The following is a 21,007-nucleotide window of genomic DNA, read 5'->3' on the forward strand; positions in this document are numbered from 1 at the left end:
TCACGAACAATATCAATAGCCTTCATCGATAATTGTTTTGCAACAGGTGCTACTTTTGGAGCTATCCTCGTAAATAATCCCCGAATGACATCACCAAGTCCATCTCCGTAAATAACACTATAGATCGGTAATCGTGAGTTTACCGCTCTAACCTGTGTGGGTTTACGATGATTATCATGCACAATCATCTTATTTTATTTACCATTTATCTAACAACTAGTCATCAACGAGCTCATCAATAAGTTCTCGGTAAACGCCAATATCCATGATACCACCTTGAAATAGTCGCCGACAAATATCAGCTGCTTCATTGGTTATTTCTGGTGAATTATTTCCAGCTCGTTTTCCTCCTATGAGAACTTCTAACCGTGACACGTCATTGATGATATTATCAGGACATAAACCACGTCCTGTTTTAGGTTCATCTTGGGGTGTTTTAAATACTGGTGGTTGCATTACCGGAGTAAGTACTTCAGTGGTGGCCGGGAGTGAGTCACCTTTTCGAAATCCATGTGGTGAACCTGTCGGTGTAAATGTTACAACCGGTGAAGAAATTTTACGTAAAGGCGAAGAATATTGTTGTTGTTCTATTTGTTGCAGAGGTGGAGGAAGCTGATACTGGGAGAATTCTTCTTGTTCTAGTTGTTTCAGTCTCTCTCTATAAAGTCTTTTTACTTCTTCTTTAAGTCTTTTAAATTCTGGACCTCTAGCTTGTTTTTTATTGTAATATACGCGATATATCCATTTAATGAAATTATCATCACTTGTATCTTCATGAGAGAGTTTTAAAAAATTAGTTTTATCAGATATATTATCTAATATCATCTCAGGTAATTTCTCTCTTTCAGTTTTTCTAATTTCCTCAACAATTCCTTCGTTAAATCTTGCAATTAATTTTAAGCTTTCTTCTGCTGATTTGGGTCCAGATGCAAGTTTTTTTCTCACATCGGCGACTTCAGTACGAAGTTCTCCAATACCTTCAAGTATTTCCTCACCAACAGGTGGAGGTTGAGCTGCAGCTATTTCCCCGGCTATGCCAGTTGGAAGGTCTCGTAAAATCTTCTTTGCCTGTTTAGTTCTTCTTGCTATTTTTTCAGCCTGTGCCGCAGTTTGTTTTGATACCGGAAGAAGATCTTCTTTGATGACAGTTGTAACTTGTTCAGTAGCTGCAGTGACGGGTTTAAACAGTTTTTTAGTGTCTTCTTCATACTCAACTTTTGCTTCTTGCTGCGCTTGCAGATTTTTTTTAAATGAGTCTCTGACAGGAAGAAATTTTTTAATTGTTTCTAATCGTTCTCGTGCTGTTCTTGCAGTATGAGATTCTGGATGTATCATTTTATTATAACATAATAATTTAATTAATATCAGCAGAGGAGGAGCAGCAGAGAGGGTACCTACCAACGTTGGTCGTCAAAAAAATAAACAAGAAATAAATAAACACGTAGAGTACTTTATTTTTTCAGATACTATTTCGAACTGAGGTTTTATTAGTACAATCGGTCATTACAGAAATAAAACATCTCAAGGAAAAGTTCATTTGTAAAATCTTGACCTTTCTACGAGATGATTTATTTGTTTGTTTTATTTGTTTTGTCGGAATTCTATGGTCTGTTCACCCTCTCTGCTGCTGCTTGCCCACAACGCTATTATTATTATTATTATTATTATCATCATTAGGATTAGTATTATTACTGAAGCATTAAAACAAATGCGCAAATCACATCGAATATTAGACAAGTGAACATGAGGTGCTGATGAAAATTTACAAGACAATCAACATCATTCGGAGCCAAAGAGGCGGCTTTAGCGAGATCTTTTAATAGCTGTTCTGATTGCAATGATAAGAATTATAATATTTTTAGTTAGTTTATCTTGCAACTTAACACACAATCTCACAAACACGACATGTAATACGGAATGGGAATTTTAAGAATTGCCCCTTAAAGTAAGCCCTTATCGTCATGATACTACATATTGCCTGTTTACTTCTTGTAATTTATTATATACAATAAGAAATCAAATCTTAATACATAACATTGCGCGTGACTATACAGAACTAACATAAGGACAGACACAGAAATATGAAGAATAAGGCAACACTTACATCAAAAGAGGAACACATGCTTACCTCGACCTCCACGCGACTTCTGGAAATTCCGTTTTCGCATAATTAATTAGCATACCGTATATACTTGCCTAGAAAATCATTACATGTTCATTGAATAAACTGACAATTGTACAATTTATGAAGCTGAATGACTTGTAATTACTCATTATTTGTACTATACTTTTCATAATATCATGCCTATGCAAGAATATAAATATTCGAAAATCTTAGATTGTATGCCTTTAATCTTAAACCAACCTAAACCAAACAAGTAATACAAAATTTGTAAAAAAAGTAATAGATTCCAGAGGAAACGTTTCTGAAGTCGATAGGTACATATAAATTGTACAAGATACAATTAGGGATATATATTATGCAAACAACAATGAGTTATTACAAATTCAAGCTATAAAAAACTTGATACAGTTTGTACAGGACATTACTATCGAGCTAACGTTTAAATACTACTTTACATTAAATAATGCCAAGTATGTAAAGCCTTGTGGAGTTTTGTTTTAGAAATCAGGTATAAGATGTCACTTTTCCCTGTTCTCCATCATTGTGACGATTATCATACGGCGACTATGTTTTTGTTCATCCGCAGATCCAACAACACTCATGTTCTTCTTTTTCAAAAGCTGATAAAAATAATTGATAACAAAATTATTTTGTCGAAGTGATGTGCATGTATATATAGAACCAAATACATATAAACTGCCTACTTTCACTTTGAAACCCTTATTTTTAATTGTTCATGAGGTATATGATCATTTGTAGTGTAAAGATCAATATTTTTTAATATATTCTCTTACTTCTCCGTCCATCAGTGTTACATATTCTTCTGTTCAATCTATATTATTTTAATTTGTTATGATATGTCATTTTTACATAATCTGTTATAGATTATACAACGTTTGAAAAATTACATTCTCCAGATAGACATAATTAGACCTATGTGAGTAAAATATAGGTTTTAAAGAAACGTAATGTATCATTACCAACTTCCTCCAAGTAAGTGTAGCAAATATAGGACTTTATAATAAAATAATGATTTGATTTTAACCACAGTCAAAATCTTCTTTATAAAATTTCGATATTTCTCTCCTAATACTGACACGAATAAAGGAGAGCACTGTATGAATACATATACGAAAATCATAAATATTGCTACTTTAAAGTATATAACTGTTGTACACAGTCTCGACTCACGCTGTTGTTAATGTGCTCTACTCCACTGTTAAGCAAAGCTCTAAAACCTAAACGTCTTAAGCTGACCAGCCTGTAAACATGGGAAGGATTTTCCTTTCAGCTAGAAGTAGTTATGTATTCCCCGTTTGCGGAACGTCTTGTGTAATCCTAGACATATTCCATTCTTACTGAGAAAGTAAAAGGTTTGGTAAGAAACAAAAGTACCTAGCAGAAAACATTGACTAGTCACATTTAGAGAAATAATGTTATGTTTAATTACATTATTGTTGTCGCTGTGGTTGTAATGATTCTGTATTTTTTTTCCTCTCAATAAAACACTGCACACGTATTTGGTGATATCTGAAGTTAATATAGTTTCAAATCATTATCTGTTTTTGCACACCTACAAAATAGGGCCTTGAAAAGACCTTCATTTCTCATTTCCTTAAGATTTGTTTATTTTTTGGCGAATAATTATCTCTTTTCTTTTAAGCAGATCTCTTTTCTTCTCCTCTACATTTCTCAGCTCAATATCAAGTGACTTTAGCTGTTCATCACAATCACTTGTAATTTCAGAAGAATTCCTTCTGTTGGTATCTGCATAAAAGAAAAAATAATTGTGATCGGCAGTACGTTCAATTTATTTGCATGTATGGTTCACCAAATTTAGTTTCTATAAATCACGAATTCAAATACAAATCATGATATGATTTATCCATAAACACAGCAAGACCCTCTGGCATATCTAACAGTTAAGTTATGCCAACTAAAATATCATCGTTGCAGTGCTTCGAACCCTTGAAAGTATATGGATTTGCATCATATCAAAAGTCTTTATACGGAAAAGTAGAGAACGACCCATACAATACACTACCTTGTGGCATTTTAGTCTTAAATTATCTGATATTATAATCTTTTATGATAACAAAGATAGGAAAGAATAATCAAATGTTGATCCAGAGATCGTATCTAATGTAATTCACAATGACCAACAGTCATTACATTTTGCGTGTATCACGTGCCGTGAAAAAGAAGGACTAGGAATTATAATTACATCTCCAGCCCCAGAAAACTCCAGCTTTCCAAAATGATTGCTGGTTCCGCTATACTTGAGTCTGTATTTAACATTAAAAAAAGAGAACTGTAAAATATGTCTATTCAGGGTTTAGATTTGTTGTGATTGATGAGAAGGTGCTTAGGAATATTTATTGCTGTCATGCAATTGAGACGGTGACCTACACACACGATCTCGTGATCAGAGACACATAGTTCAGATTCCGTAGATTGCAATTATTGATCAGAAGCATGCCACACTTGATTAATTCACATTCTGTGTTTGTCACATTCATGTAAGGAATGCACGTGATAATTTAGTTCTGAATAGCTGGTAGCATATTTAAAGTCATTTACGTAAATATCATATCAGTGCAATACTAAAGTATTGTCTATGTTTATGTAGGCTATTAGGTTGTCATTTCGCTAAATCAAATATTCATCATGACATGTATTTTGATATGTTGTCATCAAAATGTCATTGATCAAACTGCTGAAATGAGATTCAGCGTCGTATGTCGCAGGCCTTAGATCATTAACTAATATAGCCCAGTTCACACATAAGACTAGGATGAAATATTATTTCAATCTACTTTAAGATCTAGATTTAGGAAAAGTGATAGTTTTCTCCCAATTGTTTATAAAAACAAAACAATCTGCCAATTATAAAATATATTTTTGGAATGCAGATTCGTCTGGAAAAGTGTATATTTCATGTATCACCTCTGAAATTTGCCAATATGTCGTCATTAAAACAGAGTGTCGCGACCCTGTACTAATTCATTTTCGGCATATTTGTGATTAAAAGGACCAAAGACGCTTGCTACAAAAGCACGTAACTAAATTAGGATTAATATAGTGATACACGTTTGAAGGTCATATATTCAATTTAAACAATCAGCGTAAATGTAAATAAACATATGTAGAGCGAAAGAATAAATTATGTGTTATGGGCCGAATATATAAACTTACGCAAATTATTTCCAACTGATTTCATCGATTCATAGCTTGTGCATTCTAACAATTCATACGATTTCTAATTGATATCTTACCCATGTGACTGTTCGCTATGGTAGAGTACGAAGATTCTTCTACCACCGTCCTATCTCCGAGTTTCTGAAGGTAAATATCCATAAGAGCTCTTAATAGTGTCAATATAAACTTTGTTGTTTGTGCATTTTGATGTGCTTGACACAAATTTAGACGACCTAACCCATGTCTGCATCTAAACTTAAGTCAATAATGCAGCAATATCATGCGATGGTGTTAAATTAAAATTTGATTCAAGCTCGAATAATCAAATTTCTTATATCATAATTCACTTTTCGATTATATTTGACTAGCAGATGTCATATAATTCTTACTTCATCTCTAACCATAATCAGACAGGTAGGGTTGGATAATGCGAAATTTTGTCTGAAAGGAAACTTTAAAGAGCAAATGACAGCTTCTAATCCAACAAGAACAAAACTAATCACAATATACTTTAAAACGTGTTAATCTTCATGTACAATGACAACTGACAACACATAGTCACACATGTCCATCTGAAAACATGACGATATCAAATATGTTCCAATACACACATTGCTTACTTTCATACATATCATAAATGGCGCATATACTAACAGCAACCAAAGCTGTAAGAGTCAAAACATGGAAGCGAAATAAGTTATGCAATACCTCATAATAGTTACTTGGCTTCATACCAGAGTTTGTATTTAAAGTAATTTCTTCACTCGATTCCTCGATATTATAATATGTCTTTGAATTATCTAGGTTGGTCTCGGCAGTTTGTTGGGCAGGTGTATCTGAAAAATATACTATATGTATTTCCGAAAAGGAGCGAAACAACTTGTTTATATTCGTGAAAACAAAATATTGAATTCGCGAATTTCATGTGTGTTGATATTGCTAATTAACTTGCATGTAAAGAAAAGGCAAAAAAAACATCAGATATTGGCAGAATAGATAACGTCAATTTTTCATTACATCCCCAAAGTATGTCAGCCATTTCTAATATCATTTATAGATAAAATAAATGAAATGTATCAAAGTAGGGTTTTGGTATTTTTGTACCCCTTGGGCCCCTGCCACCCGTCATTGTCTCAAACCTCATATCATACTTAGCCCATAAGCTACTGTTGCATTTGTAGCAATTTTAATTTTCCACACACCTGACCCAGTCATGGAGGTTAGAGTCTCAGACGGATGCCAAAATGTCGCAACGGGTTTCCTTCCTTGAATTAAGCTGCATACGATAGTGATCGGTACTGCACAGGTAACTCACAATGGAGATGCTGTTTCGATACAAAAAATCAGTTGTAGACTGATTCGGTGGCCTAAGTGGTTACAGCTTCCACCTCAATTGCGGGAGGGCGCGGGATTGAACACCAGCCGAGTTATAGCAAAGACGTAACATTGGTAATGGCAGCTTCCTCGCTTGGCGATCAGCATTAAGAGGTTAGTGTTAGGACGGATCCGCCTGGTTTCAGGATAATGTGACTGGATGGGACATGATGCTATATGTCTGCAGTATGATACCCCAATGTTAGACATCGCTATAACCTGCCATACAGCAGACATCGTAGCGATTGGATTACAACTGATCAATACTACGTTAAAAATCCAAGTCACATGCATGTCTGTTTACACTCGTAACTCTGTCTTTTGATGGTAGACGAGCCATCGTTGGCTTAACATGAGTGAATGTAACTCAGCTGAATACATTGGTGAATGATTCCATCATGGCCTCTAGTTGAATTTGGTACATCAGGGTTGATCCAGCTATCACTTTCTACTTCAACCTTTACAAGATTATATTTCTGTGCGTACTAAGGCCTGGTAACGCCATTTCGAAGCAGATATTCATGGGTAAGTGGAACAAAATCACAATCAATATTAACATCCACTGCTAGTTGTTCCAACAACCTCCGGAAACTGATGACCACGACCCGTTTCCATTACAATGATAAAATATAATCTTAAACACAAAACGCCAAAGACGATAAAGTATCCTTTCGGATAAAGTTTTAAAGCTTCGAACTGAAATTCATCTTCAGCGACAAATTAGTTTGATAGAGAATGTGTGAAAACTCTATAGCAGCATCAGATTTACTGGTGACAATACTCCAAAATGCCGCTGATTATTTACCAAAATTACCATTTTACCCCATCCATCTTTACCTACACTTACCTTTACGATGTGACGTTTAGGTCTATCAAAGTCATTTTATTCAAAATAATTGGAAATAGGTCGACTATTTGCTAAGGTTAATAAGTCAGTGTTTTCCTCTCCTTCTTTGATTCATATACATGCAATTTTACTTCATGATGTTACTACTCGTGGTGGTGCTGGTGTCTGTGTGATTTATTATTGCACGTATTGTTCTATTGCACTATTACCTGTACTAATAGTTTGTGATAAACGTGAGCGACACAACTCAGTCTCTCATTCCACCGTTATCAGTGAAGCCAGATGATTTAGCACTAATTAGTTTTTCTACCTGAGGATAATATCTTGTATGTCTACATTTCAGATCACCAGTGGGGTCTTCAAACATCACAAGGCCACTAGGGTCAACACCATCAACTTTGCTGGTAAAGTATATCAAGTCCGCTTTAGTGGCACATGTGCTGAAATCTACATCAGAACCGTTTCGTTGGGCTGTATAATGTCCTTAAATGTTAATATATATTTTGTAGAATATTAAACGTACTTCAATGTGAAACCAATAAGTGTTGGTGAAAGCTCTACAGCACTCAACGATTCAATGACAAGATGACCACATATAGGTCCATCCAACGGTGCAAATTTACCGAGCTTGCATAAATAATTAATAATTTCAACTGGCGGTTCAAGTACATTTGAGTCCAAATACTAACGATATTGAGGTGTTACCACGTATACGACCAGTGAGTGTCAGGTCCTGTGGTCAAATCCAGACTGATGATGCCGGTTTCATGTGTGCATGGCACTGATGCAAGTTCACTGCGCATAAAACACGCCGAACATGTTTGAGTGCTATTACTTTTTGCGAGCATTTCTATATTGGCAAACGGCGTTATCTTCTGCGGCTGTGTAATCGAAGACCTTTGCCCAAATGTATTCGAGGACTAGTGACTGGCAATCAAAGGAGTTTTCTTTTTTAATACGCCCACTAACCGCCTTTTTAAGCGCCAGTTCTCATGCAGTTCCGACAATCCGTAACGTTGTATCTATATACAACCGTTGGAACATTTGCTGCCAATAATGCTGTAATCGCTGCAAGGAATGAAAATATTCAACCGGTCGTTTGTATTTGCATCACCTCTGACCAGGACACTTTTAATGTTACAGAGATGTCATTGTATTTGGATGCATAAAGTTGAGCTAGCTGTGTTTGGGTCAATCACAAGTGAACATTTCCATTCAGTTTTGCCGGACGAAGTTTTTTTGTGACCACACAATTGTTTTTGATTCCGTTTGTTTATGTCTTCCAACTGGTTCTCACTAAGGCCGACCTTCAATTCGGCATATGATATTATTATTAAAATACGTAACAGGTTAAATTAAGAATTATACGAATATTTCACAGGTGCATCAATCACCCTCATTCGACCAATATCATCAAGTGTTTTGTAGAACGTATCACAGTATAACATAAATTAGCACCACAGGGAGATACACGTGGATGAAAATTAATATCATCAACAGTCTGTCTGAACAACTTCGAGTGTTCCATTGGAAAGTAGTAAATCGGTATAATTTGTTGGGAAATTAGCAGACTAGAGTTTTGATATCGATTCATATACTTCCACATATTGTGATAAGAACGTGCACTAGGGGGAACGTATTCTGCATAGAGAAGCCGAATTTCTTTAGAAGGTTCTTGATGACCGTTTAACTGCAATGTGTCAAATATCATCTTACTATAATGACTAGTATCTCCAGTTAAATTTTGAAACGTCGCAAACACACGTTTCGGTTTAATTTGGTACTTATTTGCTAAGTATATTGTCTAGGAATGGTTGTTGCAACATCAACGTTGTTCAAAAATGATTGTACTTCCTTCTTATTGATATAATAAGGCGCACCGTTGAACAAGGCCATAATACCGTTGTTGACAAATTCCACTTGAACATTGGCAGGATAACAAGCATCATCGTTCTATGCAAGGTTTCTCTCAGCTTCCAAGAATGCTTCACGTGCAAGGAAAAGATAGATGTTTCCTGCGCTTGCAATTCTGTTTTAACTGCATTGATTGGATCAGTGGCCAGATATGGATAATATCGAACATTTCTCTTGCTTAGAGCCACTAAAACAGGCGCTCCAGTGTCGAATGGTGGATCAAATACTCTTTGAAATGAGCAATGGCAAGATTATACATTATTGCATTTCTTCAGTACCACTTACCGTCCGAATCCACTTCCTCTTGCTAGATTTGCAATCACTGAATATGATAATCGTTGCTGAGCGGCTTCGTTAATGACTGATAGCTGTAGGCGGCATTGATTTTGTTGATGGTAATGTTTCTGCTTTCGATCGTGCTCGTGATAATAATCGTTATATTTGATCTATTAGCGAGTGAGTCGCCAGAGGTCCCTGTTACGTCAATCGATATACAGAAGCAGTTTTAATACAATCAACCACTGGCAATGAATCTTTACTGAGCCATGAGTGTAGCGCGCGATGAGAAGAAAACGAGCGCTTTTGATGCGCCTGCAAATAATCCACTTGCAACATCACCAAGCCCAGTTCGTGATATGTTACGTGCACATACTTTTTGGGGTTAATAACCCGAACTTGTTTCACACGTTCACGCACGACAGTCAGTGTTATTATTATTACTCCGCTTATCAACAATTTGCCAGACTTGATCCAAAGCAAAAATCGAGTTTATGAAAGCCGATTTTTATAGCACTGAAGATACACATGTGAAATCGATATCAAATCAACTGTTAGCACGGTTGGTGAAAACCCAAACAGTATATAGCCCTGAACAATTACACCTGTCATTTCAGACCTGATTTCATATCTACCACTGACATAGTCTCAAGTTAAATTGACCTGAATGGTTGATGAGATCCTAACAATGTCAGATTTATGTCAGAATTTGAAACGCATACGTTTAAGAGTATATTGCAATGACATAATTGACTGTGGGCTCATTGACAAGTCTATAAATGTTAGGGACTATGCCGGTTCCCAGTTTGATTGTTCGCCGAATTTCTTCATTGATCAATTATATGTCAATAATGTTTTAGGAGGCGCCAGTGTCTGCTGAAAACACATGAATTGTTCGCGATCAGACTACAGAACTGTTAGGATTAGAATTTGAGCCAACGAGAATACACTGCCAGAGGATGTTAGGGCAATCTCCAATGTGCATGATTCACCAGCGGCCACAGGCGGAGAAAATGTTACATTGAATTCTGGTTTCGTTGATGAGATTAGAACCATCTAGGTAACGCTCTGGGCTGTATTTTCAACAAGCTGTTGCACTCATGCATAAATAGTGCACGAACCGTTCCACCTGCCTCAACTCGCTGCTGCATTTTGGCTCTTACAAAACGTAGGAAGAAAATAATAAAGACAACAAGCTTTTTAAAATTTAACAAATAAGTTATTTCCGCAGAAAAACAAGGCAAACATGAAAAAATGAACTTACGGTTCTACGAATCGAATCGAAAAAGAATCCAAGAGGAATCCAAAGATTTAAAAATAGAGGTCCTTGTAATAAAAAGTCCTAATGAAACCGAGCTCGAATCCCGATGAAATACAAAATGGAAGGCGATTACGTATTCTGTGGTCACCCCCGTACTGATGTGACAGCAGTTCTTTGTTGGATCACAGAAAATAATATTCCAGAGTTTGAAATATGTGTAAATTTCAGTAATTGTCCTTGTACAAGAATAATTTAGAGCACAAGTATTTCAGGGAAAAGTAACCTCAGAGTCCAAATAATTTGAAGAAAAAGATACAGCTCAAACTGGTCACAACAAAACACCTTTAAGTGTCAATGGTTTAAAGCCTTACTGCCCAAATTCTCTATAGAAAATAGTTATTCCTTAATTTAAGACGCAAAACAGATTCTCGTCTGAAGGTCCCGTCATCACCATTCTAAGCCAACACAGAAGCATTGTACATGCCTAACATCACGTACTTCCATTATGGTCTCCATTTCACTTATGAATCTTACACTGAGAAAGAATAAAACTATAAAAAAGTTGTTTACTTCAACTCTTATTGATTCTGAATGAAGGTCAGGAACCAGGTCAGCATTATATACAAAGTTTCTATTATTAGTGTTTACGGAAAACATTCAGGTAAAATCGCACTGAACTGAATTTCTAGAAAATGTCAAATCCAGTATATAAAGTTATATTACAATATCATGTAATGGAATAAAAAAATTAAATTCTCAAGCAATTAAATTAAATCAAATATAAATTTAATACAATATACATAACACTCATCTTCGATAAATGAACATCATTCGTGTCATATCTAGCATATCTTCAACAAGTCCATACATCAGCGCAAGATATGTGTCTCTGTCCATGCTTCGTTGATGAGCAATCGCTGACAAAGCGATGTAGCTTCATTAATGAACCTCGATGCGTTGTTTCTCCACCGAACTGATCATTACAAGTTTTTCCAATCGATCAGCTTGGTCCTAGGGTTATAATGTACACCAAGGCCGCTTCCTTTCATTGCTTGTTCATGCGTCAACTACTGCATTTGTGGTTTCCCTGCAATAACTGCAGTACATTCTTCGAGAAATAATGTTATACTTCCAGGATTGTTGCCTCTGTCAGATTTCGTTAAACTGTTTATCTTTTCGAAGGAAGCGCAGGTGTAGCGGGTTCTCTTTGTTCTTATAGCCGCTGTTTGCATTCTTCCATTGACCTAAATATGGGTCTAGATTGTTGTACTAACTATCTGTTCAACTCTGTCGTTCCTCAAATTTTCGTTCCTTCTCTTGCATACGTCGTTTGTAGCATATTCAAAATCAGAGTCTCTAGGACGTTGTTGTGGTTGTAGTTGCATCATTGGTTGAGGTACTGGATATTTAGTACAATCTCTCCATAACGTTGCACCTTCTTCAATTTCTCCACTCCTAACCTCAACAAGCTTTTCTTCAAAATGATTCTACAGACTACCGCTAGCTTGTTTCTCTTCAGTAAACTCCCTAAATACCAGTTTAGGTCATTCCCTATGCATGTATTTTGTATGTGTATTTGATGTTATTTATCATGTACTCTTCCCATGGGAAGTCTGTTAACAGCGACTTGTACTTAGGTGGCATGTCTGGTATTATGTCAAGAAATTTTCTTACGTCGTCATCAAGTGCAACAACATCATCGCCAACATCTTCTTTGACTTCCTTCATCTCATGTGGCAAAACACAAGTGATGGCCTCCACTGTTGCTTGTGTTGCATATTTGAAAGCCTTGGTGCATTTGGCTATTTTACTAACTGGACCAGGTTCTGTTTATTTTACCTTAACCGGTGCCAATTGTTGCACTTTGGCCTTTGCTGATTTGTTCATATCCTCATCACGTTCTAATATTTACAGTGTGGGTTGCGTCAGCGTTGAAAAATTTATACTCGGATGTAAGGTTTTAGCTTGCCGTCTTACGCGACGCTAACATATCATTGACTTTATGGCGATCACATTTTGAATCATTTTCTGCTGTTCGTGAGCGGTTTTACGGCGTCGCTTCTCATAATCCTCAAGGACATCACTGCCGGATTTTGAATATCATAGTTTTGGTTATTATAGTTAGACACATCAGTGTGGCCACATTTGTGACTACACCCGCACGATATTTATCGAGGCAAGTTTCGGTCAAATAAGTGGTGAGAAAACTATACTGGTCCATTATGAACCGCTTAAACATTTCAGGAAATTCATTCTACGCATGGTCAGCTGCTCTCCAAGTCCAGTGAGTGTTGCCAAGACCATAGATTACCTAGGTACATGTGCGTATATATGAGCCTAATATATGTCATTATTTTGTGTCGGCCTCATCAAAACTATTTGTGCTGGATTGACCTTGGTTTTCATGCATTACATCGTTCTGCGAAACAAGATTGTTTTTGTTGCATCCAAATCGTAAATTTAGGTACTTCGTCAATAGTGCAAAAAATCAATACCTGTGTTGTTACGACTTCTCAACGGTCGTTTGTTACTCAACCCTTTCTGTATGTTTCGAAACATATAACACAGGTAATCATCAACCGATGTAGTAATCACATACAACTGATCTCACTTAAACCATCGTTAAATCATATTGAATAATAGAGCATTAATTGATATGGTCATGTTTTCATACCACATGAAATGTTTTCATACTACATGAGATGTTGCAACGAAGACACGTACCGCAGATCTAACTCGAGTTCAAACGTCTAACGGACGAGCAGCGATTACTGGAACTTGTACTCGTTTTGGGGCAAAGAAGCTTACCTTTATTAACAAATGTCGGCAACGCTGATATTACGGCAACAGTATCAAAGTTACCATTGGTACCGTGGAGTAAACAGCCAGGTGAAAATCACTTCCTCGATAAAACTGCTGTGGGCCCGGTACACAGCTTGATACACGAGTGGATTCTAATAAAAAAACAAAGCCCCGATAAGCACTGCTCAACCACGTTGATGATGAATGTTCATACATGAGCTTGCTTATAAAGTATCGGATGATATACGTGAAAGTCAAGAAGCCGACGAGATCTTATCCATGATCTGAATGCGATTAATACGATATTGAACGTCGAACAACACGAAGGGTCGTCAAAGGAGGTATTATGCCACAATTGTACTTGCAGGTTCTGCCTCAATGAACAAAGATCCACCGAATAAAAGCAAATTTATACTGAGATAAACACTTGACAGAAAGAGTCAGACATTATCAAAAATATATTCCATTCCTCGTGGGTATTGGATAGATGAAGCCGTCGTGGAGCTACTGTCCAGTGCGGCAAAGGTTAATCATGGAGTTGTTGTTTCTTACACGTGATCGTGTCCTGAAATAAATTCACGTGACAGCGATGAATACAATACAAATTGGTTTTACGAAATTTGTTCGTATGGATACTTGCCGTACCTTGGTCAGTAGGTCTGTTTACGGTGCATGCCGTCAGACATATTTAAAAACTGTAATGACTCGGTAATTGTTGGGGATCACGCTTATTGATGACTCTTTTGTTGTTGCTACTGCTTGCATTATTTAATGGCCATCATACCCACGCAAGTTGTGAAGCACCACAAGAGGTTTTGATTTGTTTAGGTAAATCTTTAACTGCAAATCATACGTGTTGTCTGCGGTTCAGCCGGACCCAAGAAGTTTTGCATATCTCCATCGTTTCGAGGATGTTTTTAACATCTCTGTCAATTTTTTCATTGAATGTGCAACCTTTAGGGTTCAAAATTACGCGGGTACCACTCTTGCCACGACTTAGTGGAATAAACAGATATGGATTCAGAATAATGCCTGCTGTAACGTAATCGAGCTAACACCCTTTGAGAATGAATTGGTATTTAAGAAATAATAAATATATGTGCGAGTGACAATAAAAAGATTATTATTCTCTCACACTAATGATGAAGTAATATGACATCAAAATAAATACAAAGGTACATAATATGGATCCAATGGAAAGCCATGATGAAGAACATATATAACTATTTGAAATGTTCAATAATTATAAAGTTGTCTCAGATAATTAAAAACTAACATGCTTTTTGTCTCTATGGTCAACCAATATGCTGACCTTTCCCTATATAGTCAAACACTATGACCTTCTTATAGTCAAACACTATAATGAAATTCTTATAGTCAAACACTATAATGACATTTATCTTAGTCAAACACTATAATGAAATTCTTTTATGTATGTCCAATGCTTGCTTGACTTTTTATATGCCGTTTGACCCGCTTCCCGGCTCGGTCTCTTCAACCATACAGACTTTTCATGCACATACACGTTGGCATTTTCCTGGCGGTCTTCCATCACTATTGCTGCGGCTTCTGGCTACACCAAAGTCAGTCCGCTCACAGTTACTCACACCTAGACACGCATACCTAGTTATCCACAACTAGTAATCCGCGCCTAGTTATCCACACCTAGTTAGCTGAATATGAAAAGAAACAACTTTCCAAATAGCGTGCTTTCTTTGTATCTAGATCAAACTATCTGAGCATTTCAAATGGATAAATACTAATACACCTGAAATATTCCTTATGTAAGACTGTGACGTACGAATGGCATACCAAACAAAATAGAAATATGATCTACTAAAACTCTAATACATACATAATACGTCTTCAATATTAGTTATAATAGCGACAAGATAACCTACCAACAGGAGTATTGCATATGTGTTCATATGCCTGTTAATAATCCGAATCGTACCATCTCTAGCTACCGAATTACATAAGCCATACATTCTTGATGAATTAAACTACAAGTACAGTAAAACAACGCAAAAGTATAATACAACATTGAACGTGTTTTGCAAAACTGAAAATTAATTAAAAAGAGCTGATTAAAAAGAATGTAACTCACCCAGCTCGTTGGCTCAAACTAAGTAAGACATAATGGCGATCCCGCCCCGACAGCTAAACACATAAAGAGCCTCCCTCATATGGCTGTGTCAGTCAAGATCCCGAAGTAACATATAAAGTCGCGCTTTAACATGTATTACGCAAGTGCCGCGCAAGCAATGAAGGCGTCACGCGATGCAAAGAAAAAGTATATTTACAAGATGCTATGGCGCACAAAACACGTCAAATACTGGAATGTATGGTGGTCTAAGCAAGCCATATCAGGTATTTCGTAACACCTGCTTTTCCGCCAGCGTAACCAAAGTTTTGTAATACCGCTACTATTCCAGGAATCATATTTGTAAATAGTTGAAGAGCGTCTTTCCTGGTTGCTGTGTGGGTGGGATACTTGCCATGTGATTTTTGAATTAGCCACCACGCTTTTGAACTTTGAATTCGCTTACGTGCGATTGCTGTATTTTGCACGAGCATACTCAGTCGCTTCAACAAGGATAGTAGACGTGAGACTACGACGACGTTTTTTTCATACTGACCTGTTATCATATCTAAGTCAGATGTTATTGGACCCCATGCCATTCGGATATTATACGCACATGTGAATTGATTTAGTTGTTATTTTGCAACTATTGCTGTTCTTGTTCTGTAACGGCAACCAGTAGTGAATATAAATATGTGTTTTAATAAGTCATATATATTAATACGGGTTGGTTTGTATATTACATGTTTCAGTGTGACATATTTTAGCTGTGGAATGGTAAACACCTTTATATATGAGGAAAACAAAGCGTTTCTCTGATCAATGAATTCTTCGATGACTTGCTTGATATTTGTATTTGTTCAGCGTCCGAAACTGTAATCCTTTTCATCCTGGTTGTTGTTGCATTTATTTGTCTTGTATCTGTCTATACAAACACATTTGTTTGTTCAGAAACGGGGCTCAAAGTGGCCGGGTGGTCTAAAGCGCTCACCGTTCTGGATCATTGTCATCTCACCTCTGTCTGCGTGGTTTCGAATTTCAGGCTTGGCTAACGTGGGTATGTGAGAAGGATTGCCAGTAGCTTCTCGTGGGTCGGTGATTCTTCCCAGGGGTTTCCCGGATTCTTCCTCCACCAGGAATGCTGGCCGCCATTTATAGCCTATCTTGTGCTGAAAAGTGGAATTAAACCCTATAACAGCAACACAAATTTTTCAGAAACGGGTGTATGTGGTTTCGATTTATTTCTGCGTGTAATATATTGTACAAGAATAGGTCCACAAGGCTAGCAAAGTTGATTATATGACTTGACTCCAATGCTTCATTTAAGACATGGTATTGCCGCTGGACCAAAAGGTAGCACCTGCGTATGTACTTTACAGTACTCATAATGGCATGTTCTGCCACATTGATCGTATTTTCCAAGGAAAATTAACTCTGCAAAGGAACTTCCTACATATCACGCATGCGGTTTATCTAACTTTTACATTAAGCGGTACACTGATTGAAAAGGTAGGCCGATAGAAAACCTCACATAGTCTGTATGTGATTTGAATGGTAATTCGAAGATTTAAATCAGGTTTTACCACATAAAAAGCTCTTTGTTATCACAGGCACGATCAAAATCATATGCAAACGTGAATAAAATAGTTTTCAATATTTCATTCGAACTTGTGTATGATAAATTTCTAGTGTCTCACCAGCCCAAATGATTTCGAATGGCCCATCACGGCAGACTGCTGCGCCAAGCGGAGAAGGGTAACAATGTGTTTTGAAATCCAATAACTTCAAATTTCTTGTCCGTGTGTCTTGGATCTTTAACGTAGCCTGAACAAAGTTTCTGTCCCTTCGCTCGGATGTCTGCAGTGTGACAGTTCACAGTAATGTTTAGAAAAGAGGTATCTTGTCGCAGACATGTAGCATGATGTCCCACCAAGTCACATTATCCTGACACCAGGCTCAGGCCGACCAGTCCTATCACTGACCTCTTAATGCTGAGCTCGAAGCTAGGCATATGTCAGTACATTTTTGTAAGTATTTGGCATGACTCGGCCGGAAATCAAACCCGCAACTTCCCGCATCCGAGGCGGACGCTCTAACCACTAGGCCACTGGAGAAATCAATTTCTTAGAGCGCTTGTAAATTACGTCAATTGTTTTTGTCATTTTCTTTCTTTTACCAATACCGTTTGAAATTGTTTTCGATGCTTGCCTTGTTCTTCTTCTGCGTCATCTTATGCTTTTCGTATATCGATTGAAGAGTAGTGCGTTTGAATGTCATTCTAACATCTATGACCCCAAATCGTTTATTTAACTAGCCTTCTCTTGGCTGTTGTCATCAATGACCCCATAAAGAACATCACTCGCGTCGGATGCAGTGGGCGAGTTCTATGTCTTTTGCGACTGTATTTTTTAATGCACAATAATCAGTGCAATAATAATGTGTTTCTGAGAATACATATAACATGTATGTACTTCCTTGATAAATTAGTATGAAGCATTTAAGCAATAATATGATCTCAGTTTATCTGTTAGACTTTTGATACCAGTCTCTTGGCAGATTAATACCACTGATAGAGACTGACATAAATTCCTTCATTGTAGCTTGAAAGTCGATCGCTCGACAATAGTTCGACTTTTGTATATAAAAAAAACGCAAGCATATCTTCAACACGAACATATTTACAACTCATATATATATATATATATATATATATATATATATATATATATATATATATATATATATATATATATATATATATATATATATATATATATATATATATATATTTATATCCACTACAAAATTATTATCCACACAGTGGATGCATTGCTGTGAAAAAGCCAATACACAGCTTGTGCTGGTACAGTATAGTTACAATCAGTAATGCTGGTCGGTCAGTATGTAGCGTTGATCCTTATCACTACTGTCCTACACAGCCGCAAAAGAGTATATCACAATAAAAAGCACAAATAGAATAAAAGTCTGGGTTTTGCTTTTTCAGGAAATCATTTGGGCACTGACATCGGCCCGAGACTCGACCGCCATGACTGGCTCACGTGTGTGGAAAATTAATTACTAAACATGCAACGATCCTTTGTGGGAGAAATATGTCATATGGTTTAGAAGCGAGGAAAGGTGGCACGGTACCATAGTGGTCCCAAAGTCAAAATCACTACTTTCATACTTTCATACTACTATTGCTTAACATGTACAAAAGAGTAATACAACATAAATACTATATCACCCTTGTTGAATTATTGTTCATTCCAGACTGAAATTAAACATGGTTATGCTGAATCGTGGTTGCCTTAAACAGTGGAAAAGATCAGTAAAAAAGTTACGATTATACCGAGATAATACATTAAAATTTAAAGTTTAGAATAAAAAGAGTACAAAAATGAAACTGACTACGAGATAAAACGATGGTTATTACCTTCGTTTCCAACTGCCAAGTTAATGTAATCAGAAATGATTTCCATCTTGTTTGTGTTTGTCTCTTTCTTAGTTGTATCCATATTCCTACGATATGGAAAATGCAAATATTTAAATAATAATACGTGCAAACGTTAATCATAATTCATTTTTTATTTATTTCATTCTAATGAACTTTGAACGCCTAATCTCAAAGCAAAAGCAACTCAGATCTTTTCCTTAATATTTAATATGTAACGCTATGTATAAGTTGCTTTGCGTTGATATCTCTGACATTTGCCTGAATTGACATTGTTTGGTCGTCGAAATTTATCCAAACATTAAGTTCAGAAATTTATTGAGAGCAAGAACAGTATAGAAAAACCTCGCACATTTTAATGTAACGTGATTTACAGCGGCAATTTCACACCGTGTTAGAACAAAAAGCTAATACTTTCATATTTCATAGTTTTAAATTTCGTAATGAATCATTCTACGGACAGCTGCATTATGGTAAAATGGATTGGAAAAGCTAAATAATTGGTATCAAGAGCGGATTAACAAGGTTGGTATTACTATACATACCCCTTTATAAACATGATACGTTAAATTAAATTGCATGAATAGATTTCTAACAAATGTCATCTCGTTATATCTGGGTCTATTGTATAAAAGAAACAACAATGTGATCGCTCGATTTGAATAGACTGAATCGCTTCTGATATCATCTTAACTTAGTATAGGCACCTTTTGGATGTAATATATAATTCATCGACAACGAAGATTCGTACACTGAGCAAGGATCCCAAAAAGACTGGCATATAGATGGCTGGCCTTGGACGTCAAAACCTATCAGCCACGGTGTACACCTTGGTGTCTACTCGGTCGGTAACGCTACGTAGGAGGTCTATAAGTGTATACAGAATTATCGCTACGTGGTATTTCAAGTCCAAAGCTGCTCAAACGGGACATGTGACGATAACATGTGCATCGACGTACCATTATGACAACAACATTGTATGTGAGCTGTGCTACCTAGACATTTGGGCCACCACAACGGTAGGCATTCGCCTAATCCTCTGAGGGAACATAGAATGGCGTACTAATCTTCAAATATGCGCTTGCGAAAGCACGGTCAAACCTCTCCACAATGTTACTCTCTGTCTTATCTGTCTTACCTGTTCGTCGTCCTTGTCCAAGAGTTGCGGCACAGGTTCACATAAACTCATAGACGTAGAAAATCTGCAGCACCTAAGGTCTCTTAAGGGTCCCTGTTTATAGACACGTACCAAACCGTTGGTCAAAATGAGAACCTCCTCTATGGTTATGGACTCAGCCTACATGTAACGGCTGGCGGCATCAATAATGGTCTGCGCGTATTTTAAAGTGGACTGGAGGGATAGTAAGTATGCACATCGTGCAGCTCAATGAGATAGTATCAGCTTCTATGAGACAATTATCATCATCCGGTATAGTTTTATCAAAAGTATTCTTCGCTGATACACATAAACAGACCTACCGGCATAAACTCCGATAATCCGTAACCATATAGATTATTCGAATCAAGATAAGCCATAAAATTTGACAGTGCTGTACTGATCAAGTAGACGCGTTTCAGAAAATCTGCTCCGATCTCCTAGATATTCGCAGTGAAAAATTCCTTTTCGTGCCAACACAATTGATATATCACCAAAATAATATTTAGTCAAGTTT

The 21,007-nt window shown here is 36.7% G+C and overlaps 1 protein-coding gene across 1 annotated transcript in view; it reads right to left on the reverse strand.

Annotated features, from left to right (window-relative positions):
- Positions 1-1,249: 1,249 nt before the first annotated feature.
- Positions 1,250-21,007, reverse strand: part of LOC149798458 (uncharacterized) — an 81,802-nt gene continuing 62,044 nt past the window's right edge. Inside the window, exons 14-17 of the mRNA XM_089960876.1 lie at positions 19,317-19,402; positions 6,032-6,159; positions 5,401-5,464; positions 1,250-3,892 (exon numbers count right to left, since the gene is read on the reverse strand). Of these exons, the coding sequence (XP_089817002.1) occupies positions 3,741-3,892; positions 5,401-5,464; positions 6,032-6,159; positions 19,317-19,402 (430 nt within the window). The 3' untranslated portion in view covers positions 1,250-3,740. The remainder of the gene's footprint in view (positions 3,893-5,400; positions 5,465-6,031; positions 6,160-19,316; positions 19,403-21,007) is intronic.

This window comes from Sinohyriopsis cumingii, chromosome 6 (assembly GCF_028554795.1).
Source record: "Sinohyriopsis cumingii isolate HCF-2022 chromosome 6, ASM2855479v2, whole genome shotgun sequence".
NCBI classification, from domain to species: domain Eukaryota; kingdom Metazoa; phylum Mollusca; class Bivalvia; order Unionida; family Unionidae; genus Sinohyriopsis; species Sinohyriopsis cumingii.